This window comes from Rattus norvegicus, chromosome 18, assembly GCF_036323735.1.
Source record: "Rattus norvegicus strain BN/NHsdMcwi chromosome 18, GRCr8, whole genome shotgun sequence".
In the NCBI taxonomy this organism is placed as follows: domain Eukaryota; kingdom Metazoa; phylum Chordata; class Mammalia; order Rodentia; family Muridae; genus Rattus; species Rattus norvegicus.
The window spans coordinates 53,717,653-53,737,549 of NC_086036.1; the positions used below are offsets into that span (position 1 = coordinate 53,717,653).

Below are 19,897 nucleotides of genomic sequence, written 5' to 3' on the forward strand. Positions count from 1 at the left end.
TTCAAGATCAAGCCAGAACAGAACATTCTCAAATACATATGGTGACCACAGTTACTGTCATATCTTCTTATTCATTAGGGACAGAAATTAATTCTCTACCCCACTTCTCGACCTCTGGTTCTCTGCTTTACTCAGCTGCTGTCTTTCTACTGATACTTTCTGAAAAGCCACCGAATCCAACTGTTACGTTGCCTTTCTGCATCTGGTGCTTTCATTCAGTCCCTCCTTCTAAAATGGACTTCCCTGCTGCCTACTCAATGACCAGTTCTCCACATTCTCAAGACAGTCAGTACGGCATCCAGTGTCTCTTTTCTTACAGGCCACTCTGCTTTCATTTCCCGTGGGTTTTCAACACCATGAAATAGTGGAGTGTGCAATACTCAAACGCTACCTCCCTCTTCTCTATGATCTTTTCCTGGTGTCCACATCAATTCCATGATCATTTAAACGATATGTAGTTGTAAGTGACTTAGACCCCTGCCTGATAGATATGTTTGTATGTATAATTATACCAGTGGAATGTGAAAAATATCCAATCACCCTACAGTCACACAGCTCAACACCCCCACACTCACATATATCCAGCATACTCCAAGTCACACACAGCAATAAATCCTACAGTCACACACATCAACACACCCTGCAGTCACACACATCAACACACCCCGCAGTCACACACATCAACACACCCTGCAGTCACACACATCAACACACCCCGCAGTCACACACATCAACACACCCTGCAGTCACACACATCAACACACTCTATGGTCACACACATCAGCACACCCCACAGTCACACACATCAACACACCCTACAGTCACACACATCAACACACTCTAGTCACACACATCAGCACACCTCACAGTCACACTCATCAACACACCCTACAGTCACACTCATCAACACACCCTACAGTCACACATATCAAGACACTCTACAGTCACACACATCAACACACCTCACAGTCACACACATCAACACACCCTACAGTCACACTCATCAACACACTCTACAGTCACACACATCAACACACCCTACAGTCACACACATCAACACACCCCGCAGTCACACACATCAACACACTCTATGGTCACACACATCAGCACACCTCACAGTCACACTCATCAACACACCCTACAGTCACACACATCAACACACCCCACAGTCACACACATCAAGACACTCTACAGTCACACACATCAACACACCCCACGGTCACACACATCAACACACCCCGCAGTCACACACATCAACACACCCCGCAGTCACACACATCAGCACACCTCACAGTCACACTCATCAACACACCCTACAGTCACACACATCAACACACCCTACAGTCACACTTATCAACACACCCCACAATCACATGCATCAACACACCCTACAGTCACACACATCAAGACACTCTACAGTCACACACATCAACACATCTCACAGTCACACACATCAACACACCCCACAGTCACACACATCAGCACACTCTACAGTCACACACATCCAACATACCGCACAGTCGTTTGTGCTAACCCTATTGGCCATCAGCAACCTCCGAAGTTGATTCGTTTATCGTTTTTTGCTAGATCTTTCCACATGTAACCATGGCCCCAGTCTGGATGACTTTAAATATCCACCTAAATGACTTCACCTCTCCTGCTTCTTCCTCCTTAAAATGGACTGCATACAGGGCAGCCAGAGATCTCGAACAATGCTGATTGGCATTTAATTGATATTTTACTATCTGCTGGACGCTGTCCTAAATTAGCCATGACAACGATCCTATGAGGTAAGTGCCCTTATGATTATAATTTCTTTTAGTGAAAGTAATCCGAGACACAGTTAATCCAGTTTACACAAGATTACTGGCTGGTCAAAGTCGACTAGGTTTATTTTATTTTATTTATTTTTATTTTTATTTTTTCCACATTCATGGCATATCCCAGGCCTTACAAAGCCCTTTGCCTTCAGGCTCCTGCCGTGAAGCCAGACTCTCCCGTGACTATAGTGTTGCTGCCTCCCTTTATGGCCCTCCTTTGTGCCCTACTCTGGCACATGCTCCAGCAATGCTCCCTTCATTGCTGCCACGGGAACTACATTAACAACATTACTTTTCCAGTCTGTCTCGCAGTCCCCAGGTCACTCCATTAGATCCCGAAGTGCTCTCCTACACAATGACAAAACCCTGTTTTCCTTAAATGGCTTAATTCCAACTCTATGACATCACCATGTTCGTCTGTTTCTCTATTTGTTCAGGCCTCCTTTTGCCAAGCCAGGGAGGAAGTGAGCGATTTGACCTCAAATGAAACTAGTTTATTCTGTACTGCCAGCGCCACAAACATGGTGAATGTTTCCTAAATATAATTAAACTAATGGATGATTCTCGTGTAAGGGTTTGCATGAAGCAGTGTGCTCTTTTTGATGGGAATTTAAATCTTTTCCCTAAGAACTTCTCTAAACTCAAATATACTCCATTATCTTTTATTTGCTTAGTTTTTTCTTTTCCTAAAGGGGTTACATTCGTAAGCATATGTGAATACCTGTCCTCCGCTTGTATCATTTTATTGATCCATTCTATAGCCACATTTCTAATCATCTTTTTTTTTTTTTTTTTTTGGTTCTTTTTTTTCGGAGCTGGGGACCGAACCCAGGGCCTTGCGCTTCCTAGGTAAGCGCTCTACCACTGAGCTAAATCCCCAGCCCCATTTCTAATCATCTTTTTTGCCATTTCTATTTTGCAAATGCGTGCACACAAATACATGCAGATGTGTGAGTGCACGGGCACACATATGTGTGTATGTGCATGTGTGGTGCAGGTGGATGCAGGCTGGGGATTATCATGGGTATGTGTCTTCCTCTTTTGTGCTCCAGTTCGTTTTTTTTTGAAAGACAGGTTTTGCCTAAACCTGGTTTTCATCATTTGACCAGTCTAGCTAGTAGCAGGTCCAGGAATTCTGTTTTCACAGTTTCTCCACTGCTAGGATGCCAGTGCTCACTGTGGAACCCACATTTTGTTTGGGCGTTGTGGGTCGGACTCGGGTCCTCATGTTTGCACCTTTGCCGACCGGGCCATCTCTCCAGCCCCTCATTTCTACTCCATCACTTCTAAAGAGGTTTTTAGATTCTCATGTGGGGCTGCTTCTTTTCTGAGCTTCTCTCATTACTTTGTCCTTTCTCCCGAGTTTCAGTAGCTTTTAAACTGTTCAGGGGTCTTTAATGATCTTCCTCACAGCTTGATAAGGTGATTTTTTCCAAATCGTACTGCGTTCTTTTCTTATCTTCCTTCCTGTCTCTCCCTCTATTCGGCCACTGCGACTCCCATATTTGTGTAAACTGTTCAGTCTTGTTGAAAAAGTAACCCAGCAGGTCTACAGTGTAAAGCCAGATCTATGGTTTCAACACACACACACACACATACACACACACTTCTTATGAACATCTTTAACAAATCCGCCGTGCTTTCTGTCCCTGGGGCATTATACTAAGTCGGATGATCACTGCAGTCTGAGTCAGAAAGCACATTAAGTCAGACTCTCTAGTGGCAGCTTCGTCCCTCTCCTTTTGGCCTTTTTTTCCCTAGAAATGTCCATGTCTAGACCTGTTTGTCTATAATTGAACAGCCCGGTGCCAACCCATCTCTCACGCCTGCCCTTTTGGAGACTGCAGGGTAGAATGGGGTCTGCACAAAAATACTGCCATGTCTCTCATCCACCTTGACCCTGATCGTCTAACCAAACCCTTGAAAATGGAAATAGCTGGCTAGAGTCTGAAGGACAGCATGCCACCAAACCCCTGTGCTGTGGCTGAAACTTTACACACCTTTTAAAGACGTGCACCACAGGCCTTTAAATCAAAATAGTCCAGGACTCTTCCCTACACGTGACATTTCTAAAATCTTCAAGTTTGAGAAGGACATACCTTTATTCCCTCATACTTAAAAATAAACACCGCCTTCTAAATTACAATCTCAGATGCTTATAAATGCATTTTTGACCAAATATAACTGCCTGGATGTATTTTTCAAATTACTAGATTTGGGTATTTGTGATTTGTTCAAGAACTGATTGTTTGATTACAATATAGCGCAGGATCAAGTTTCCATCTCTGCATAGTTTTTCTGTTTCCTTGGTGGGGGATTTTCTGCGTCCTACAGAATGTCCTCAGCTTGTCACGGTTTACACTTTTATGAAAATTAACTCTCAGAAATTTTCTTGGACTCTGATGTCATGCGTGTACATTGTTCCATTTTTGAAACGACTTTGTTTTTCCATTCTAAATTTTACACCTTATTTTTTATAGTATTTTGTTATTTGTGTGGGACTTCTGAGTCTGAAATCATAGTGGCCTTTCCACAGCATGTTATAATGAGAAGCTTGAGGACCTGACAGACTTTAAAACCTCCTCACTCTATTGTCAAGACACGGTAAAAGATCCAAGCCCCAAGGCCTACCATAGTGGCTCCAGCTTGTGGCCCCGGCACCTGGGATTATGAGTTCAAATCCGCTTTCTTGGTGCAGTAATCAGGGTGGTAATTTTCTCCTTTCCACACATGTTACAGTTTTGCCTTGTGCTAGATTTGAGGAACATATGCTTTGACTTCACAGCCCAGGTGAATCCCTTAAGTTGACGGGTATTACCTGGATAGTGGTCTTGAGTCAACCACTATTTAACTAAACTCCTAACGTGGGACTTAAGGGATAAAAGGCAAGAACAACAACAAAGTGACCTTCGTCAAATAGTCTGTCAAGTCACAAGACACTCCACGCTGTGCTGTGACTAAGGATCATACCCTAAAGGCTGAATGCTAAAGGTTGGCCACCAAGGGGATGAGGAGGTCCCAGCCGGCTTTCTTGTTGCTGGGATGGGCGCTTTCCCTCTTTCAGTGAGATGCCTGGGCATTCTGTCAAAGCATGGGCCACTGGTCACCGACTACACATTCTATAGCTATGAACCAAAACAACCTTTTCTCTTTATACGCTGTCAAAGGCAGTTTGGTGCGATGACAGGAAGAAGGCAGATATATTGGAATTTCGGGCAGAATTTAATGGGGTGCCTCATTTTTAAGATCTATGCTATGCATGCTCGTTAGGAATTCACTCCTGTCAAAGATCAAATCTTGCAGATAGGGATAGAAAACCACTCTAGATTAGTAACCTCTAGTTAAAGTATCTTTCTTGGTGGTTAACTCCTGGGGTGACCTGTGGTTTCTCTTTTTAAATCGTTTCCTATGTCTTTGACATGCTTGCATGTGTACTACGGGAAACATGATATTACTTGCAGTTTCCCACAAAATGACATGTTACTCTACATGGCTCTGCTCCACAATTACGGTTATTTCTCTACCCGTATGCACATACAGTTATCACGCTCCTTTAACAGCTACGTATGTTTTCTAGCATAGATATACCAGTATGCATCTGTCTGTGGGTCTGGAGCGGCTATTTTGATTTCATTCTTTATTTTTGTTAGGACAAACAGCATAACTAGCTCTATGTCCTGTATCTCTTTTTTGCTTTTTAAGATGAACTTTACCGAGGTATAATTTGCATGCCGTAAAATTTGTAAGCATGCAATTCAATGGTTTTTGGTCAATTACAGGCTCTCACAACTGTCACCACAGTGCACGCTTAGAAGATCCCCGTCTCCTAGGGGCATCCCCAGTGTCCATTCAGTCTCTCCCTGCTCTGACTTTGAGTAGCAGGCAACTCTATGGAGATCCCTTTTTGAGAAATCTTATTATTTTGATATTCTTTTTATTGAAGAAACAGGAAACTATTAATTTCTTTTAAAAAAAGACCTCAGTTTTCCTGGGTAATGGAGGTTGGCAGGGGGCAGCAGGTTCTGAGTTAAACAGTTCTTAGGGAGGAGAAAACCTGTGTGGTGGGCTGCGGTGGCTCGGGGGACAGCCCTTGAGAAAAGGACACTGATAACAACTGTGGTAGCTGTGACATGCTTGCCAGACTGTCACGGGCCATGAGTGACAGCTCTGCCTTATCCCTGTGAAAACGAACGCCTGGAAACTCAACGTGTTAGGTGAAGGGAAAAGATGATGATGGTGGTGGACTGCTCCTTATCCATTTCCCTCACTCACGGGATGACACGAAGGTGAGACGGTTAACCTTAAACTTCCGTTTGGCTATGTGAGTGGAGGGACGTCATGGACAGTTACTCACAGAGGCTCACACCTAACAACCCCCCACAGTTTCCAGCAGTGTGAACCACACCCTACATGACCCAGAGCCTCATGTGCTACCGTGGACCCCGACATCATGAGAGCCAGCTTCAGTAAAGCCTGGGAAGGAGCTGGCCTAGGTTTGGCTTCTCGGGGATCAGTGTTAGATCCGTCTGGGAGCGAGAGCCCAGAGACCTTCCCTTGGGACTTACCTACGCAGCCTTCTCCGTCTGGCCTGCGGGCCATGCCAGGGGGGCAGATGCACATGAAGGTGCCGATCAGATTCTTACACATCATGCCTCTGGACTCACAGTCGTGAAGCCCCTCAGCGCATTCATCCAGATCTAGAAAACAGTCATTAAAATGCATCAAAAGGGAAGAAACACATCAGTTAAGAACAGAACGTTCTATTTAGCGAGATAGGCATTAGCAATTTTTCAGTAACACTTCTGCTCTTCTGACTCTTGTCACGTTGTCATCTGGTGTGGCAGAGGACGAAGGCACCCGGTCTTCTGAACAGCTGGCTCTAGTCCAGATGTGCAACACTTTCCAGACTGGTCCTTACAATGAGTTTAGGGAAAGGTAACTTTTGCTTTACTAAGGGCCTGGGCACGTGACAGCAATGGGATGCTCGAGCCATCTCATCCACATACTTTTAAGTGTCCTGTTGTGTAGGAGAGGAAATCTATAGCAAAGCTGCCACATGATTTTTTTTCCTGTAATGCTCTGGGAGAAAGGTGTCCAGGAGAGGTCTATGCCCAAAGTAGGCTATATCCCAATGAGGCAAGTCAAGTTGCCCTTCTCCCTTCGACCGTGGCCTTACCTTTACACATCTTTTGGTCTTCCCTGAGGGCGTAGCCAACTGGGCATGTGCATTCATAGGATCCAAAGGTGTTCATGCAGCGGAAAGCGCAGAGCAGCGGGTTCTGGGCACACTCGTTGATGTCTGGCCAAAGAAATGGGCATGCGTTTAGCATGAGACTCATTATATAGCTTCTTCTTAACAATTTCTTTAAAGAAACACTAATGTGTTTTCTCACAGATCACATAGGAAGCAACAAGGTAACAGGACATTTGCTTCTGGCACATAAAATACAGTACCTGACAAAGCTATCTTTCAGGAAGTGAACGGCTACGTGCTGAAGAATTACAAAAGCTACCTGGAGTGTTGGTGATGAGTAAAAGTCAGAGCTAGGAAACTGCAAGGACTAACATTCATGATTGGTTGATCTCCCTCCCTCTTTCCTTCTCCTAATCTGCCCTACGGATGACCAGTACCCTGCCGGTGACAGCCTGAGAGCTAAATCTAGACTTCCTAATAATCTGTCCTGGGGACACAATCTTGAGGTCACCATGGTGCTCCAGAGTGAATGAAGTTCTGGAAAAGAGCACCAGGAAAGGGAAATGGTGTACTTCTTCCTTTCCATGTACACAGCCTAGTCTGTTGCCTGAACTATGTATGTGTGGGAAAAAACCCAAAGAAGCTGGCCTGTAGGTTCTAAGAGTAGAACTGAAACCTGAACTTTCATAGGCCTGAGCGGGCTGCAATTATGTCTACACAAGTTAACTTTGCTAAGGAAAAAAAAAGCATGAACATAATCTGAGTCCAGGATGTATCCTTCCCAATATCCATAGTATAAATTAAAAATTAACCAAGGTATTGGGAAGGCACGAAAATATAGAAAACATAACTGAATCTTAAAGAACAAGGAAATAATGAAGGACAGCCCTGAGGCACACAGGGGCTGCTGTCATGAGCTCTGGGACTGCTTGGTGAGGTAAAGGAAACGGTCCTCGTGATGAGTATGGACAGCAGAATAACGCAGTGACTAAAGGCGGAGATAATTTTCAAAAGCTAACTCGATATTCTCAAAGGAAGAGAACAGGTAATCCTCAAGGCAGGAGGACTTGCCTTCACAGTTCATCATGGGCCCCGGCTCAAAGCCCTCATTGCAATTGCATTCGAAACTCCCGATCACGTTGGCGCAGGTCCCGTTCCCACAGGGATTACCGATCGAACACTCATCAGTGTCTGCAAAGCAAGAGGAAGGGGTGCAGAGGCCCAGACACATTGCAAAGATCCGAAAAGGGCATGGTGACACATCCCTCCCACCCAGCACCTTCCCTTTGGCCCTGGTCAGCATTTATGCAGTGCATAAAGTGGCCTGAAGGACCACTTTGCAAGGCTCTCAGTCCCAGATGGTAATGCTTTCTGCAATCAATGGTCACGAGTCCAGAGCAGATGTGGACATCTGCTTCAAGAAGTACGCAAAGACATAAAGCAAAATGGCCAATTCTCCTAGTTATTCTCCCACTCGGGCTTTGAAAATTAATTAATTAATGTTGCTTGTTTGCTTATTTTAAATGTTAGGGACCAAACTAAGGCCTTGTGCATGCAAAGCAAATGTAACCTATCATTGAACCACATCCCAAGGCCTTAGAGATTGTGTATGTGGTTAAAGACAGATGCTAGGAAACTCCATCTTCACAATGAGTCACGTTGCCTGGGGAGGTGTAGGAGAGATGAAGAGACTGTTATCAGCTCACCTTGGCTTTCTAAATCTTACCACCACCACCAAGGCTAGCTGAGGGGCCTTTGGGCAGATAGGGGAATACAGCAGGCCAGCTGAACTACAAAAGTCAGAGCCAACACTCACCCACACACCGGACTCCACTGTAATCCAGATTGTAGCCCATCGGACACTCACATCGGAAGGATCCGTCAGTGTTAATGCACTGACCGTTTGAGCAAATGCCTGGGCTCTCAAGGCACTCATTGACATCTAAAATATAACACTTCCCATGAGCTCACTCATATGAAAAGATAGGCGCATATATCCCCATCCACTAAGTACAATAATACTACATCTACTAATCTAACATGAACGGAACATGCATACTTCATCCGAAAAACATGTATTTCACATATCAGTATTGTCATATGAGACATATACACATATAATATATATGGTTCATAAACTATTATAATCATTCTTTAAATGTACTACAGGGCACTCTGAAACTAGCATGATTTATAAAATAAACGAAAATTTATCTATTTTTTTAATAAAATGCGACAATAAAAATAGACTGTGCCAAAGCCTACCTTCACGTGTGTCATGAAGACTAGGGACTGTCCCATGGCCATATGGACACAGATCCTGGAAGGCAACTGCAGAGAAACAGATTCCCCATCACTCAAGAGCTTCATGTAAAGAACCAGTCAACACTGTACAAATCCATCCTCAACAGGAGTGTGTTTCTCTCTCTCTCTCTCTCTCTCTCTCTCTCTCTCTCTCTCTCTCTCTTCCAGTCTGTTTTGCAGCAGAGTCTGAAACTCGCTCTGTAGACCTGGCTGGCCTTACAGTCACGAGATCAGCGTGCTTTCTGCCTCCCGAGTGCTTGGATAAAGGTTCACTCCACTGTACGCAGACATTTTGTTTTGTTTCATTACCCAACACGGAGCAGACTCAGAGAAGGCTATCTGAGCTTCTACTAGGGCAACCTGGGGACCCTGGCTCTTTCTAACGCTAGGAAGTCCAAAAACTTCCCTGTCCTTTATACCCAGAAACCACTCCTAACCTAGTGACCTTTCCCAGTGTGATCTGACGGGGAGTTACTGGGAGTTCACTGGTGCTGATGGAGCCTTTGGAGACTTTTGGGCCATTGTGTTCATTTTAGTTCTCAGAATTTTATGTAACATTACGAGAACCACGGCCCATGAAATTCCACCGACATGGGATTTTCTTATCTACGTATTTCTTGTTGATGGCAAAGATTAAACTCTAGCCTCGCTGGTGTTAGGCCCATGCTCTATTGGCAAGCTACTCTTCAGCACTTCCAACTTGTGAAGCGATGTGGAGCTTAAGTTCCATCTCAGTGCACACGTCCTGTCCGTAACTGTTGGGGGAGGTCTTGCCAAGTGGCTGCTCCCAGAACCACTGGTATAGTTTTATACCAAGGTATAATGTCACCCTTCACACAGTCACAACACAAAGTTCTCTCTCTCTCTCTGACATTGCTCTCACCTTCATCGTCTTTGGGGCACAGCTCACACGGGTCCCCCCAGCCCTCGCCTGGCATCTTGCTGCAACAGCATTTTGCTTTGGTGGTGTTGAAGGCTTTGGGTACAGAACACTTTCCGTTTTCAAAGTTGGTGAAGCAGAAGCTCTGGCGGGTATCTAATCGGGAAAGCAAACAGCACAGCTCCTCACTGCTCTTTAAACAGACGGGACAATATGGATACGACTGGTCCCAGCCAGACATTTCTCAAGGACAGGGCACAGGGCACATGAGAGATCAGTAGTTTAGAGATGGGCCTGGGCATTCTCCATGGTTCACTTTCATTTGCTAGTTTAAACTGATCTGCGCACAAAATGTTATTATATCTAAAATGTTTTTATGATGTGTTTAGGGATTTGTAAAACCAGTCTCGGCCGGGAACATATTCCCACAGTCTTTGCCTTTCACTGTCCCATTAAAACTGCATAAAAACAATGGATTTAACTTTCAGTAAATTAAACTATGCCTGAGGCAACCCATGTACTGATAAATTACAACTCATGCCAGCAACATAACAAAAACAGTACAGCGAGACGGTTTTCTTTTAGCATAAAGTCAGAGGGTATGTATTAATGCTGCTAACAGAGTGTACAGGCTGTCCATTTGAGGCGCTCCTGAGAAGTCTAGGTTGCAGTTGAGGACGGTGAATTATGAGTAGAGCGCATTTTGTCATAATAAAGCCCTAGCACAATGAAGAGAGATCATGACGGAGGAATTCAGTCTACTGCTTACCGAAGCATCTCCGTCCGTTGTCAGACAAGACAAAGCCAGGGGGACAGATGCATTGGAAGCCCCCTGGGGTGTTGGTGCAGGAACCAAAGAGGCAAATGTTGGGGTCCTCGTCACATTCATTTATATCTGCAGAACAGTGAGAGTTTGTTAATCAATCTTTTTTTCTACAGTTGAAAATAATCTACTTGCCCAGTCTACTTGCAACAGTCATTAACTAAAGGATATACTAATGGAACTAGAGATGACACTATGTACATGGTGATTTTATCCTTTTAAGGCAAATTGTTGCTTTAAAAGTGAGAGACCATGCCCTGTTTCAGCCAATCACATGCCAGAGCTTCCCATGAACACCTCCAGGTCCTGACACTTGATTACTACAGGTGGGGACTTCACTGTCTATCTGGCATGTCCGACCTTCATGCCTCACAGACTCGGGATGCTCAAACAGCTTTTACCCATGGATGCCCTCCCAAACACCTCTTTGGAAACCCAACTGGGGATCCCTCCGGCCTTTGATGCCTGTGCACATGTGTGTAGCTGCCTGTTCTATACTTCCCAGTGCCTTCTACACAGACAGCCTCAGGCACCATCCAATTACTGAGCATCTCGTCAGCAGCATGTGAATCTTTTCTCTGTCCACCAAAGATACCCTTCAGAACACACAACTCACTGTTCTGCATGGTCCAGGTCAGTGAAACTAGACCACAAGACTACCATTCCTCAACGCCCAGAATGACACTTTAAAATAAGGAATCTTTACCATTGGTTTTCAGTCTGTGTCTGTCTCTGTCTCTTCATCTCTCTTGCCCCGAGTGTGTGTGTCTGTGTGTGTGTGTGCGCACGTGTGCGTGGGTGTGATGCTTATTTAGTGGGTTATTTTATTCAAGAGACTAAATACTACAGTGTCAAGAATGGGATCCCAAGGCTGTGTCGTGTCTGGCTTACGCTGTGCCCTCTGCTCCTCCTGCGATGTCTGGCACGTTTTCCATTTAATTCTCTAAAGGCTTAATGAACAAGTCAGATCACATGCCTCCTTAAAACTAACGCTGTCCCTTGCGATGGCCACCTTACCGAACCATGTTCAGCCTTTCTACGCTTGGGGTATCCGCTTCCCTAGCATCTCTACTGCTTCCTTTTTATCTTTGATTAGTAAATTCCTGTCAGACACCCAGGAGTGACTCTGGGTGACCGCTGACCCTTGGTGGCTGGTGGCTGTGACACACCACGTCACATCTGCCTCCGTTTTCTAATGTGTTTTTGCATCCTGGACACACCTCCAGTTCAGGGCTCGCCGTGCTATATCATAAGGATGGCTTTTCAGAACACGTTCACTCAAACTGTATCTCTCCAGTTAGGTGGGAGACTCTCTAAAAGTGGAGCCCGCACTCTGTATGCCCACTGTTAAGTATCGGAGAGCGGCCACATTCTCACCGCCATGTCTGAGGAATGTAGATATGCATGTGTGTGTGTGTGTGTGTGTGTGTGTGTGTGTGTGTGTGTGCGTGCACAGCTAGCTATGTATTTGTGAATGTGTGTGTGTCTGTGTGTGCACACAGCTAGCTATGTATGTGTATGTGTATGTGTATGTGTATGTGTATGTGTATGTGTATGTGTACGTGTATGTGTATGTGTGCACACAGCTATGTATGTGTTTGCATCTGAGCTGGACCAGGCCGGGAGAATCTCATCCGAGAAAAACAGGTACAGGAAACACTAGTTGGAATAAAATGAGTATAGGGCAAAGTAATTTAACTGGAAGTGAACTTTTCATAGGAAGAGAATAGCTGTCCAATGAGCAAGGTTTAGTTAAAGAAAGGCAATGTGGGTGAAATTGAATCATAGATGTGGCTGCTTTCAATGAGACAGAGGTACCTGTGATGCTGGGGTGCACAAAATACACATTTCTATCCCCATACCATGAGCGTCTGTGCAGCAGTGGTGAGCACCCCATACAAGGATGGGCCGTGAACACAGTGAAGAACCAAAAGTGAACATGAAACCAAAACTCATGGCTCACCGGGTAGAGACACTCATTGGGCAAACATGAGGGCCCACGTTTAAATCCCCAGAATGTACCGGAAAGGCTGGGACTGGTCACGTGGGACGGTAGCCCCAGCACTAAGTGGACACAGGAGAGTCACCAGGGTTAGCTGCCTGCCAGCCTCGCTCTAGGTTCAGTGAGTCAAGGGATTAAGAGCAATAGCTCCTGTACATATGTATGCGTATGCACACACCAGTACACATACATACACACTACACACATATATAACACAAATATACTATACACAAGTCCATACTTCCCACTGTGTACACACATAATATACACACATATATCTCCCAAAGCCAGACACATACAACATACATACACTACACACATATGTCTTCTCCACCACACCCAAACACACACATACACCACATATATTTATCACATGCATACATACACTACATACATATACTCAATACATACCATATACAAACATTCCACAACATACATACACATCACATATGCATCTCCCCATATACCACAGATATCATACATACACACACATCACACATATGCACACACACATGCATCAAACATGAACTACACACAAATATACACACCATTCACATTTTCTTATACACTATGTAAATACACACCATATACTATACACATATACATACACACATCTACCACATACACAAATACACATATATTTGCAATACACAAATACATTCCACACACATACCACACCACATGCATACAGACTTATACACTATACTACACACACACACACACACACAACTACACATACGAATCTCCCCCATGCATCACTCTTTATGCACATGTACTATACACATACACACACACGCATACACACAAGCAAAACACAACACACACACACACACTATTGTGGTTAATACTGCTAGTTTTAGAGAAAGGGATTGATGGACTATGGAATTTCTTTGTTACTTTGCTGTAAAATCGTCTGTGTATACACATGCACAAATAAAAAATTCCTCTTTCCTAGCACCCAAACAAAATTTAACAAAATGGCAGAGATAATCTTAAACTTTCAAGAAACATTTTACGGAGCTGATTTGACTATTTGACCATGTTTTTATTACTTTGACTAGTAAAATAAGATCGAATCTTATAATAAACTTTATATACTAACCAGGACGACTAGGGATACCCATAGTATCTAATCACTTGGTCTGAAATATAGTTTGGTTCTGTGAAGTCCACAGCCCTTCTCACTTTGTAACTGCCTCAGATATGAACATCAGAGCTGTTTATCTTGAGGATCTTGTCAAGGGAGGTAGAACAAAAGCCTCAGAGACAAAGCAACCTCTGAGATCCTTTCCTGCTAGCAAAGCCTCACTTAGATGCTGCTGCTTCGAGTGTCAATCATGCTGCAACAACAGGGCACCCTCATCGTGTCTGCCTTCCGAGTCCCCATTCCAAGGCTGAGCAGTGTTCTGTGCTGCCAGCCTCAGGAGAAGACATCGGCTCTGACAACGGGGTTGATATTTTCTAACCTTGGATAAGTAATGCAGGATACGTCAGAGGAACCACTGTCTCTCACTGAACCATCATGCTTCACATTATCAGGAGCCTGGGCACACCTTTATAGCTATTTTAAAATCGTGTGTTCAAGATTACATTGTAGACATTTTTAAATTTAGTGGACAGTCTTTCCTGACATTTAGAACCCAGCTCCAGAGTAGAATGGACATCCCTTGACCAGCAGTAAGACTTCTGTTGATGGAAACAAGCCCACGCCCCTAAGCTGCCAACCCAGCCGTGGCTGATGCAGGCAGCTGTGTGTTTAGCCCCCGAGGCCAGCCTGTACACAGAGGCTGGGGTTGATGTTTCCGCAGAGCCTTACTAAGCCCTCTCCTCCTGCACACCTCATGACCTCAGGATGGACCCAAGCCTCACCAATGCAATTTTCGCTTTTCACTTCATATCCGGGGGGACAGATGCACCTGAAGGATCCCTCCAAATTCTGACAGGTCCCAGGGGAGCAGGAGCCAGGAAGTGCGACACACTCATTAGTATCTTCAGAGAGAAAGAAGACAAAAATAGAATGTAACCCAGACACGAGACAGACATTGCAGACATCTGTCTGCCGGATGACAGTAACAGACCACTTGGGCCCTCTGATCTCCTGGGTCACCAAGGAAAGAAAGACACCTTGCCACTCCTCTGATATCGTAGGTGGTTCTTGGGAGGAAGGCTGCTGTCAGTCCTTAGGATTTGTTTCTTCCTGTACATTTATCAAGACATAGCCTCAAGCACTGCCCCCAATAAAAACCCTCCCTGTGATGTACTCCCGACTGGCAGTAATACCCCGACACCGGCCATGGCAGTCCTGTGATACGATGTGTGACGAGACACTGTGGATGAGCTGAGCATGCCTGTGGGGGTTCACACCGTCTCATCAGGGCGAGCCGCCTCAGCTCCTTACCGATACAGTTCTTGCCGTCCGGAGTAAGTTCGTAGCCCTCGTTGCACAGACATTTGAAGGAGCCGATTTCATTGAAGCACCGCCCGTTTCTGCACACCTGGCCAAAGAACGAGCTGCACTCGTCTATGTCTGTAAGCAGAGAGGAGTGAGCGCTTCAGGGGGGTCGTCTGCACACTACTGTCTCACCAGCCGAAGCTTAGGGACCCGCTTGTTGGCCCACGTGTACAAAGGGTCTACACTGCGCTCTAACAACAGGAAAGAGAGCGCATGCTCTAAGGACGGAATCCCAGCAGGAACATGGAGGGCCTCCTTGTTTTCCAAGGACATGAGCTATGATTTAGACATTTATAAACAGGCAAAGGTTTACAGGTTTAAGGTGAATCTTTCCATTTTTTTCCTCCCAGTTGGAAAGTATTTCTTTTAGTGGAGGAGAAAGGACTGTGGAATGTAACCCAACTGAGTTAATTTCCAGACCCATTATCTTTACATAAGGATCCTATGCAAAACGATAAAGGGAATAGAGTGGTGTTACCCTTTCTCTTATATTTACTCCACCTCCTTGGGGGACCTCTCCAGCACCAGTCACATTTGTATGTCATTGTGAAATTGTGAGGCAAAAGCTGAAATCCTGTACCAAGCACAGGTGCTGTTTGAGGGCTCATCTCAAAACCCATTTCCTGTGTGCCTTTCTCTCTCTCTCTCTCTCTCTCTCTCTCTCTCTCTCTCTCTCTCTCTCTCTCTCTCTCTGCTGGGGAAAGGCATACGGGCTTTTGAAGCTGATGGGTAAGGAAATTTTAAGACACAGACACGTGTGTATGTAGAAATCTGCCGGGGCTCAAGTGTAGATCAGGAATAAAGTCATATAACATGCGAAATAACATGGGAATAAAAGGGTCCCTCTCTGTCTCACCAAGAGGGGACAGAGAGCCTAAGCTATAAATCAGTCTTGATCCATGTACAGGCGTCGCAGCGACGTTTTGCCCTGACAGACTGGATTTGTGTGAAAGGGCTGGAAAACAGTACCCGGCGTCGAGATTACTGAGGGCAACCAACGGCTGTAGGCAAATGGAGGGTTCACAGTGGCTTTGCCTGTTTTCTGGCACGTGTGCAAGTTTAACAGCAAAAGTCAACCCTGCTCTTGGTTTTCTTTTTTTATTTCTGTACATTCTGTAGGGATCGGGGAGGGCCGAGGATGACCTGAGGGAAAGACTTACCTAGGCAGTCGTTGTTGTGGGTGAGCTCGAAGCCAGGGTAGCACAGACAGTTGTAGGACCCGACAGTGTTCTTACAAGTCCCGTTTCCACATGGGTGCCTCTCACACTCATCAACATCTACCAAGAAGAACTCAATGTTTACCTAGAACCGGCCATTCACCCTTAACGTTTTCTTGCCCCCACTACTTATTGTTTACATTCTCCTCAGGCGGTGCTAGGGAACCACGCTTATTTGATAAAAATGAGAACATGCAAAGGGGAGACAAATCGAACTCACAAACTTACAGAACAGAAAGCAGAGAGCAGTTTAACTACTTATTGGTCTGTACAATTCTCAGCAACAATGGGGGAGAGGAATGTTCCCAGCAGAGTGTTGCAGAGAACAGGCTTGCTTGTCAAGTATTAAAGCATCATTAACACTTGCTAAAGAATTTATCGTAATTTCATAGGGAAGACTTTAGTCCCTTTGATGAAATAGTGAAATCCAAATAGGAGTTTGTTAAGACTTTAGTAATAAGCTTTCCAAAAATCCTGGGATGAACAGTTAGCAAGGTTATCCTAGACAGGAGACAGAGGGCCGGAAAGGATTGGTTTCAGCTCAGGTAACCCCAAACCTCAGCACAAAGGAGATTTCTATGCCCCAGAGGGACAAAGGCCAGGGAATAGGAGACAAAGGTAGGAGATAGAGGACAAGGGAGAAGGGGGAGGAAATGAGGGAGGGGGACAGGGGTTCAGGATGGGGACAAAGGACTGCCTCTGGATAGAGAGGAGACAGACGTGGTCCGTAGGCAGATGGCAGATGGCGGTTTATGAAGGTAAAGGGGAAGCCTGTATTAGGGTGCAGGTGATTTACTCTGATTGGGAATGTTAATTAGGGCAGCCCAAGGGGGCGATCCAATTGCTTGACTTCAATACTTAGAAAGCTAGTCCTTGGTAGTCAGTCTCCGGCAGAGGAAGTGGCCAAATAAGGGAGCTGAGCTTGGTGGCCAGCTCTATGAATGCAATCTAATGGTTTTTCAGCAAGGCAGAGGGAATCAGGAAGGACAAGGCCTGCCAGAGCCAAGGTTGTCATGCTTGGACTGGCTAGAGTCCTTTTAAGACCTTTGTGCTGGAGACCAGCCTGCAGAGCCACCATACAAGGTACAGACACTGCTCCCTAGGAGGAGAGCTGTGCCCAGGAGAACTGAGGATCTGACTTTTCTCATGGAAGAACGGTGAACACTGGGGCAGATTTTTCCCATATGAATTTCTGAGTCATAAATATCACAGATTTGGGGTGGGCACATGTTTTCTGGAAGAGTATGGAAGGAGACCCCTGTGTCTCCTGAAAGCAAGCATTCCCACAATGTGCATGCACAGGGGACCGGAAGTTTCGATATCCTTCACATAAGCACCAGCTAGAGATTTTCCTCTGTCATTCTGGGGCAGCCCTTGGTGGGAAGGTGCACTCAGGGAGCGGTGGGTAAACTGAGGCTTTCCCCACATGCTCCTCATTGCACAGATACTCCGTGAAGGGAACGATTCCACACCACTGAAACCCAGCTTTAGCATTCACTTATCAAGCATCTAGAAGCCCCAAAGACTGGGTGCACAGTCCCTGCGTTTCCACACAGAGAGTGTGCTACACTTGAGTAACCAAGTTTTAAACCTAATTTTCCTCCTTCAAATCTAAAGCCTAGAGAGGAACTCTGGCAGAGGCCCAGGCCCTTGCTGACAAGAGAGTTAGGGCACTCTGGCGATCCCAGCTTCAGGGCATCTTCCCCATGTGCCTTTGGAAACCCCCACTCTCATTCATTGTCCAGCCATTATGTTGGCTGTAGGGAATGGAGTTAAAGACTCTGGTTATATTCCCTTCTGCAAGAGTTCAAGCTCAAATTGATGCCGTTAAAGCCTAAGCTATAGTCTGTCTAAAAGGGACGCGCATTTGCACACGTGTTTATGTGTCACCCTTACTACCTTTGCACTCTGAAATGTGCCCTGTGGGTGGTTTTCACCTAGTTCCAAGTGTGTCTGAGTGCCCATCATCCTGTGTGAACTTCTGGAGCAAAATGCTGAGAATAGCTGCACCAAAGAACCTACTATGGCATGTCTCTGCACACAAGAACTCACCATGGTATGTTTCTGCACCGAAGAACCTACTGTGGTAGTCTCTGCACAGAAGAACCTACTATGATATGTATCTGCACAGAAGAACCTACTATGGTAGTCTCTGCACAGAAGAACCTACTATGGTAGTCTCTGCACAGAAGAACCTACTATGGCATGTCTCTGCACACAAGAACTTACCATGGTATGTTTCTGCACCGAAGAACCTACTGTGGTAGTCTCTGCACAGAAGAACCTACTATGATATGTATCTGCACAGAAGAACCTACTATGGTAGTCTCTGCACAGAAGAACCTACTATGATATGTATCTGCACAGAGAACCTACTATGGTAGTCTCTGCACAGAGAACCTACTATGGTAGTCTCTGCACAGAAGAACCTACTATGGTAGTCTCTGCTTGCCAGTTTCACATCGAAGCCCTAAACTCTTTAGCATGGCGGAGACGCCGTAGTTGCTGAGGTCATGTGACGCTGCCAGCATCTGTCCTTAAGTCCCAGCCTCACGTCCCTCCTGGAAGAGAACGCCCATCTTACCCATGCACATGGTCTGGTCTTGAGACGCCTTGAAGCCGTTGTTGCAGATGCACTGGTAACTTCCTTGCAAATCAACACACAGCCCATGACTGCAAACATTAGGAATCTCCAAACACTCATTGCGATCTAAAACGGCAAAGAAAAAAGAGGAAAGAAAGAAAGGCCACATGTTATACATATCTGAGTTTTATTAAGATTCCTTCGTTTTGCACAGATGCGTTTCTCTAACCTGCTATTAATTATTATAGACAGGCTGAGAATGAACCAGAACAATAGCTGACTCAAAGTAAGCAAGCCTTTCAAGTACCCAACCCCCACCCCCTTTCAGTCATGCAATTTTTGTAGGTTGACTGGGACCTCAAGGATTCTGTTTTATACCAGAGAAATCCACCAAAGCAACCTCTTTTCTCAGCAAACTGATCTGAAGGTTATGGTGGGAGCGTTCCAGCCTGACGGATAGACTGAGTTAGACGGTCTTTCTAAAGTCGTCCTGAAAGTATGTTGTGGACCCGTGGAGTGCCATGGCTGGTGACTGCCAGCCTCGTGCTTACCTACACAGGCCCCGTTGGGGGAGAGCTTGAAGCCCGCCGCACACTCGCAGCGGTAGCTGCCTGGGCTGTT

The 19,897-nt window shown here is 45.4% G+C and overlaps 1 protein-coding gene across 2 annotated transcripts in view; it reads right to left on the reverse strand.

Moving 5' to 3' along the window:
* Fbn2 (fibrillin 2) overlaps nucleotides 1–19,897 on the reverse strand; it is a 205,796-nt gene that overhangs the window by 21,456 nt on the left and 164,443 nt on the right. For both annotated transcript variants that reach the window (XM_039097130.2, NM_031826.2), the window contains 12 exons: nucleotides 19,828–19,897; nucleotides 19,277–19,402; nucleotides 16,636–16,752; nucleotides 15,422–15,550; nucleotides 14,893–15,012; nucleotides 10,968–11,093; nucleotides 10,202–10,354; nucleotides 9,280–9,345; nucleotides 8,831–8,956; nucleotides 8,086–8,205; nucleotides 6,997–7,119; nucleotides 6,386–6,517 (listed from right to left, as the gene is read on the reverse strand). The exon at nucleotides 19,828–19,897 is cut by the window's right edge and continues 56 nt beyond it. In XM_039097130.2, the coding sequence (XP_038953058.1) occupies nucleotides 6,386–6,517; nucleotides 6,997–7,119; nucleotides 8,086–8,205; nucleotides 8,831–8,956; nucleotides 9,280–9,345; nucleotides 10,202–10,354; nucleotides 10,968–11,093; nucleotides 14,893–15,012; nucleotides 15,422–15,550; nucleotides 16,636–16,752; nucleotides 19,277–19,402; nucleotides 19,828–19,897 (1,408 nt within the window). The remainder of the gene's footprint in view (nucleotides 1–6,385; nucleotides 6,518–6,996; nucleotides 7,120–8,085; nucleotides 8,206–8,830; nucleotides 8,957–9,279; nucleotides 9,346–10,201; nucleotides 10,355–10,967; nucleotides 11,094–14,892; nucleotides 15,013–15,421; nucleotides 15,551–16,635; nucleotides 16,753–19,276; nucleotides 19,403–19,827) is intronic.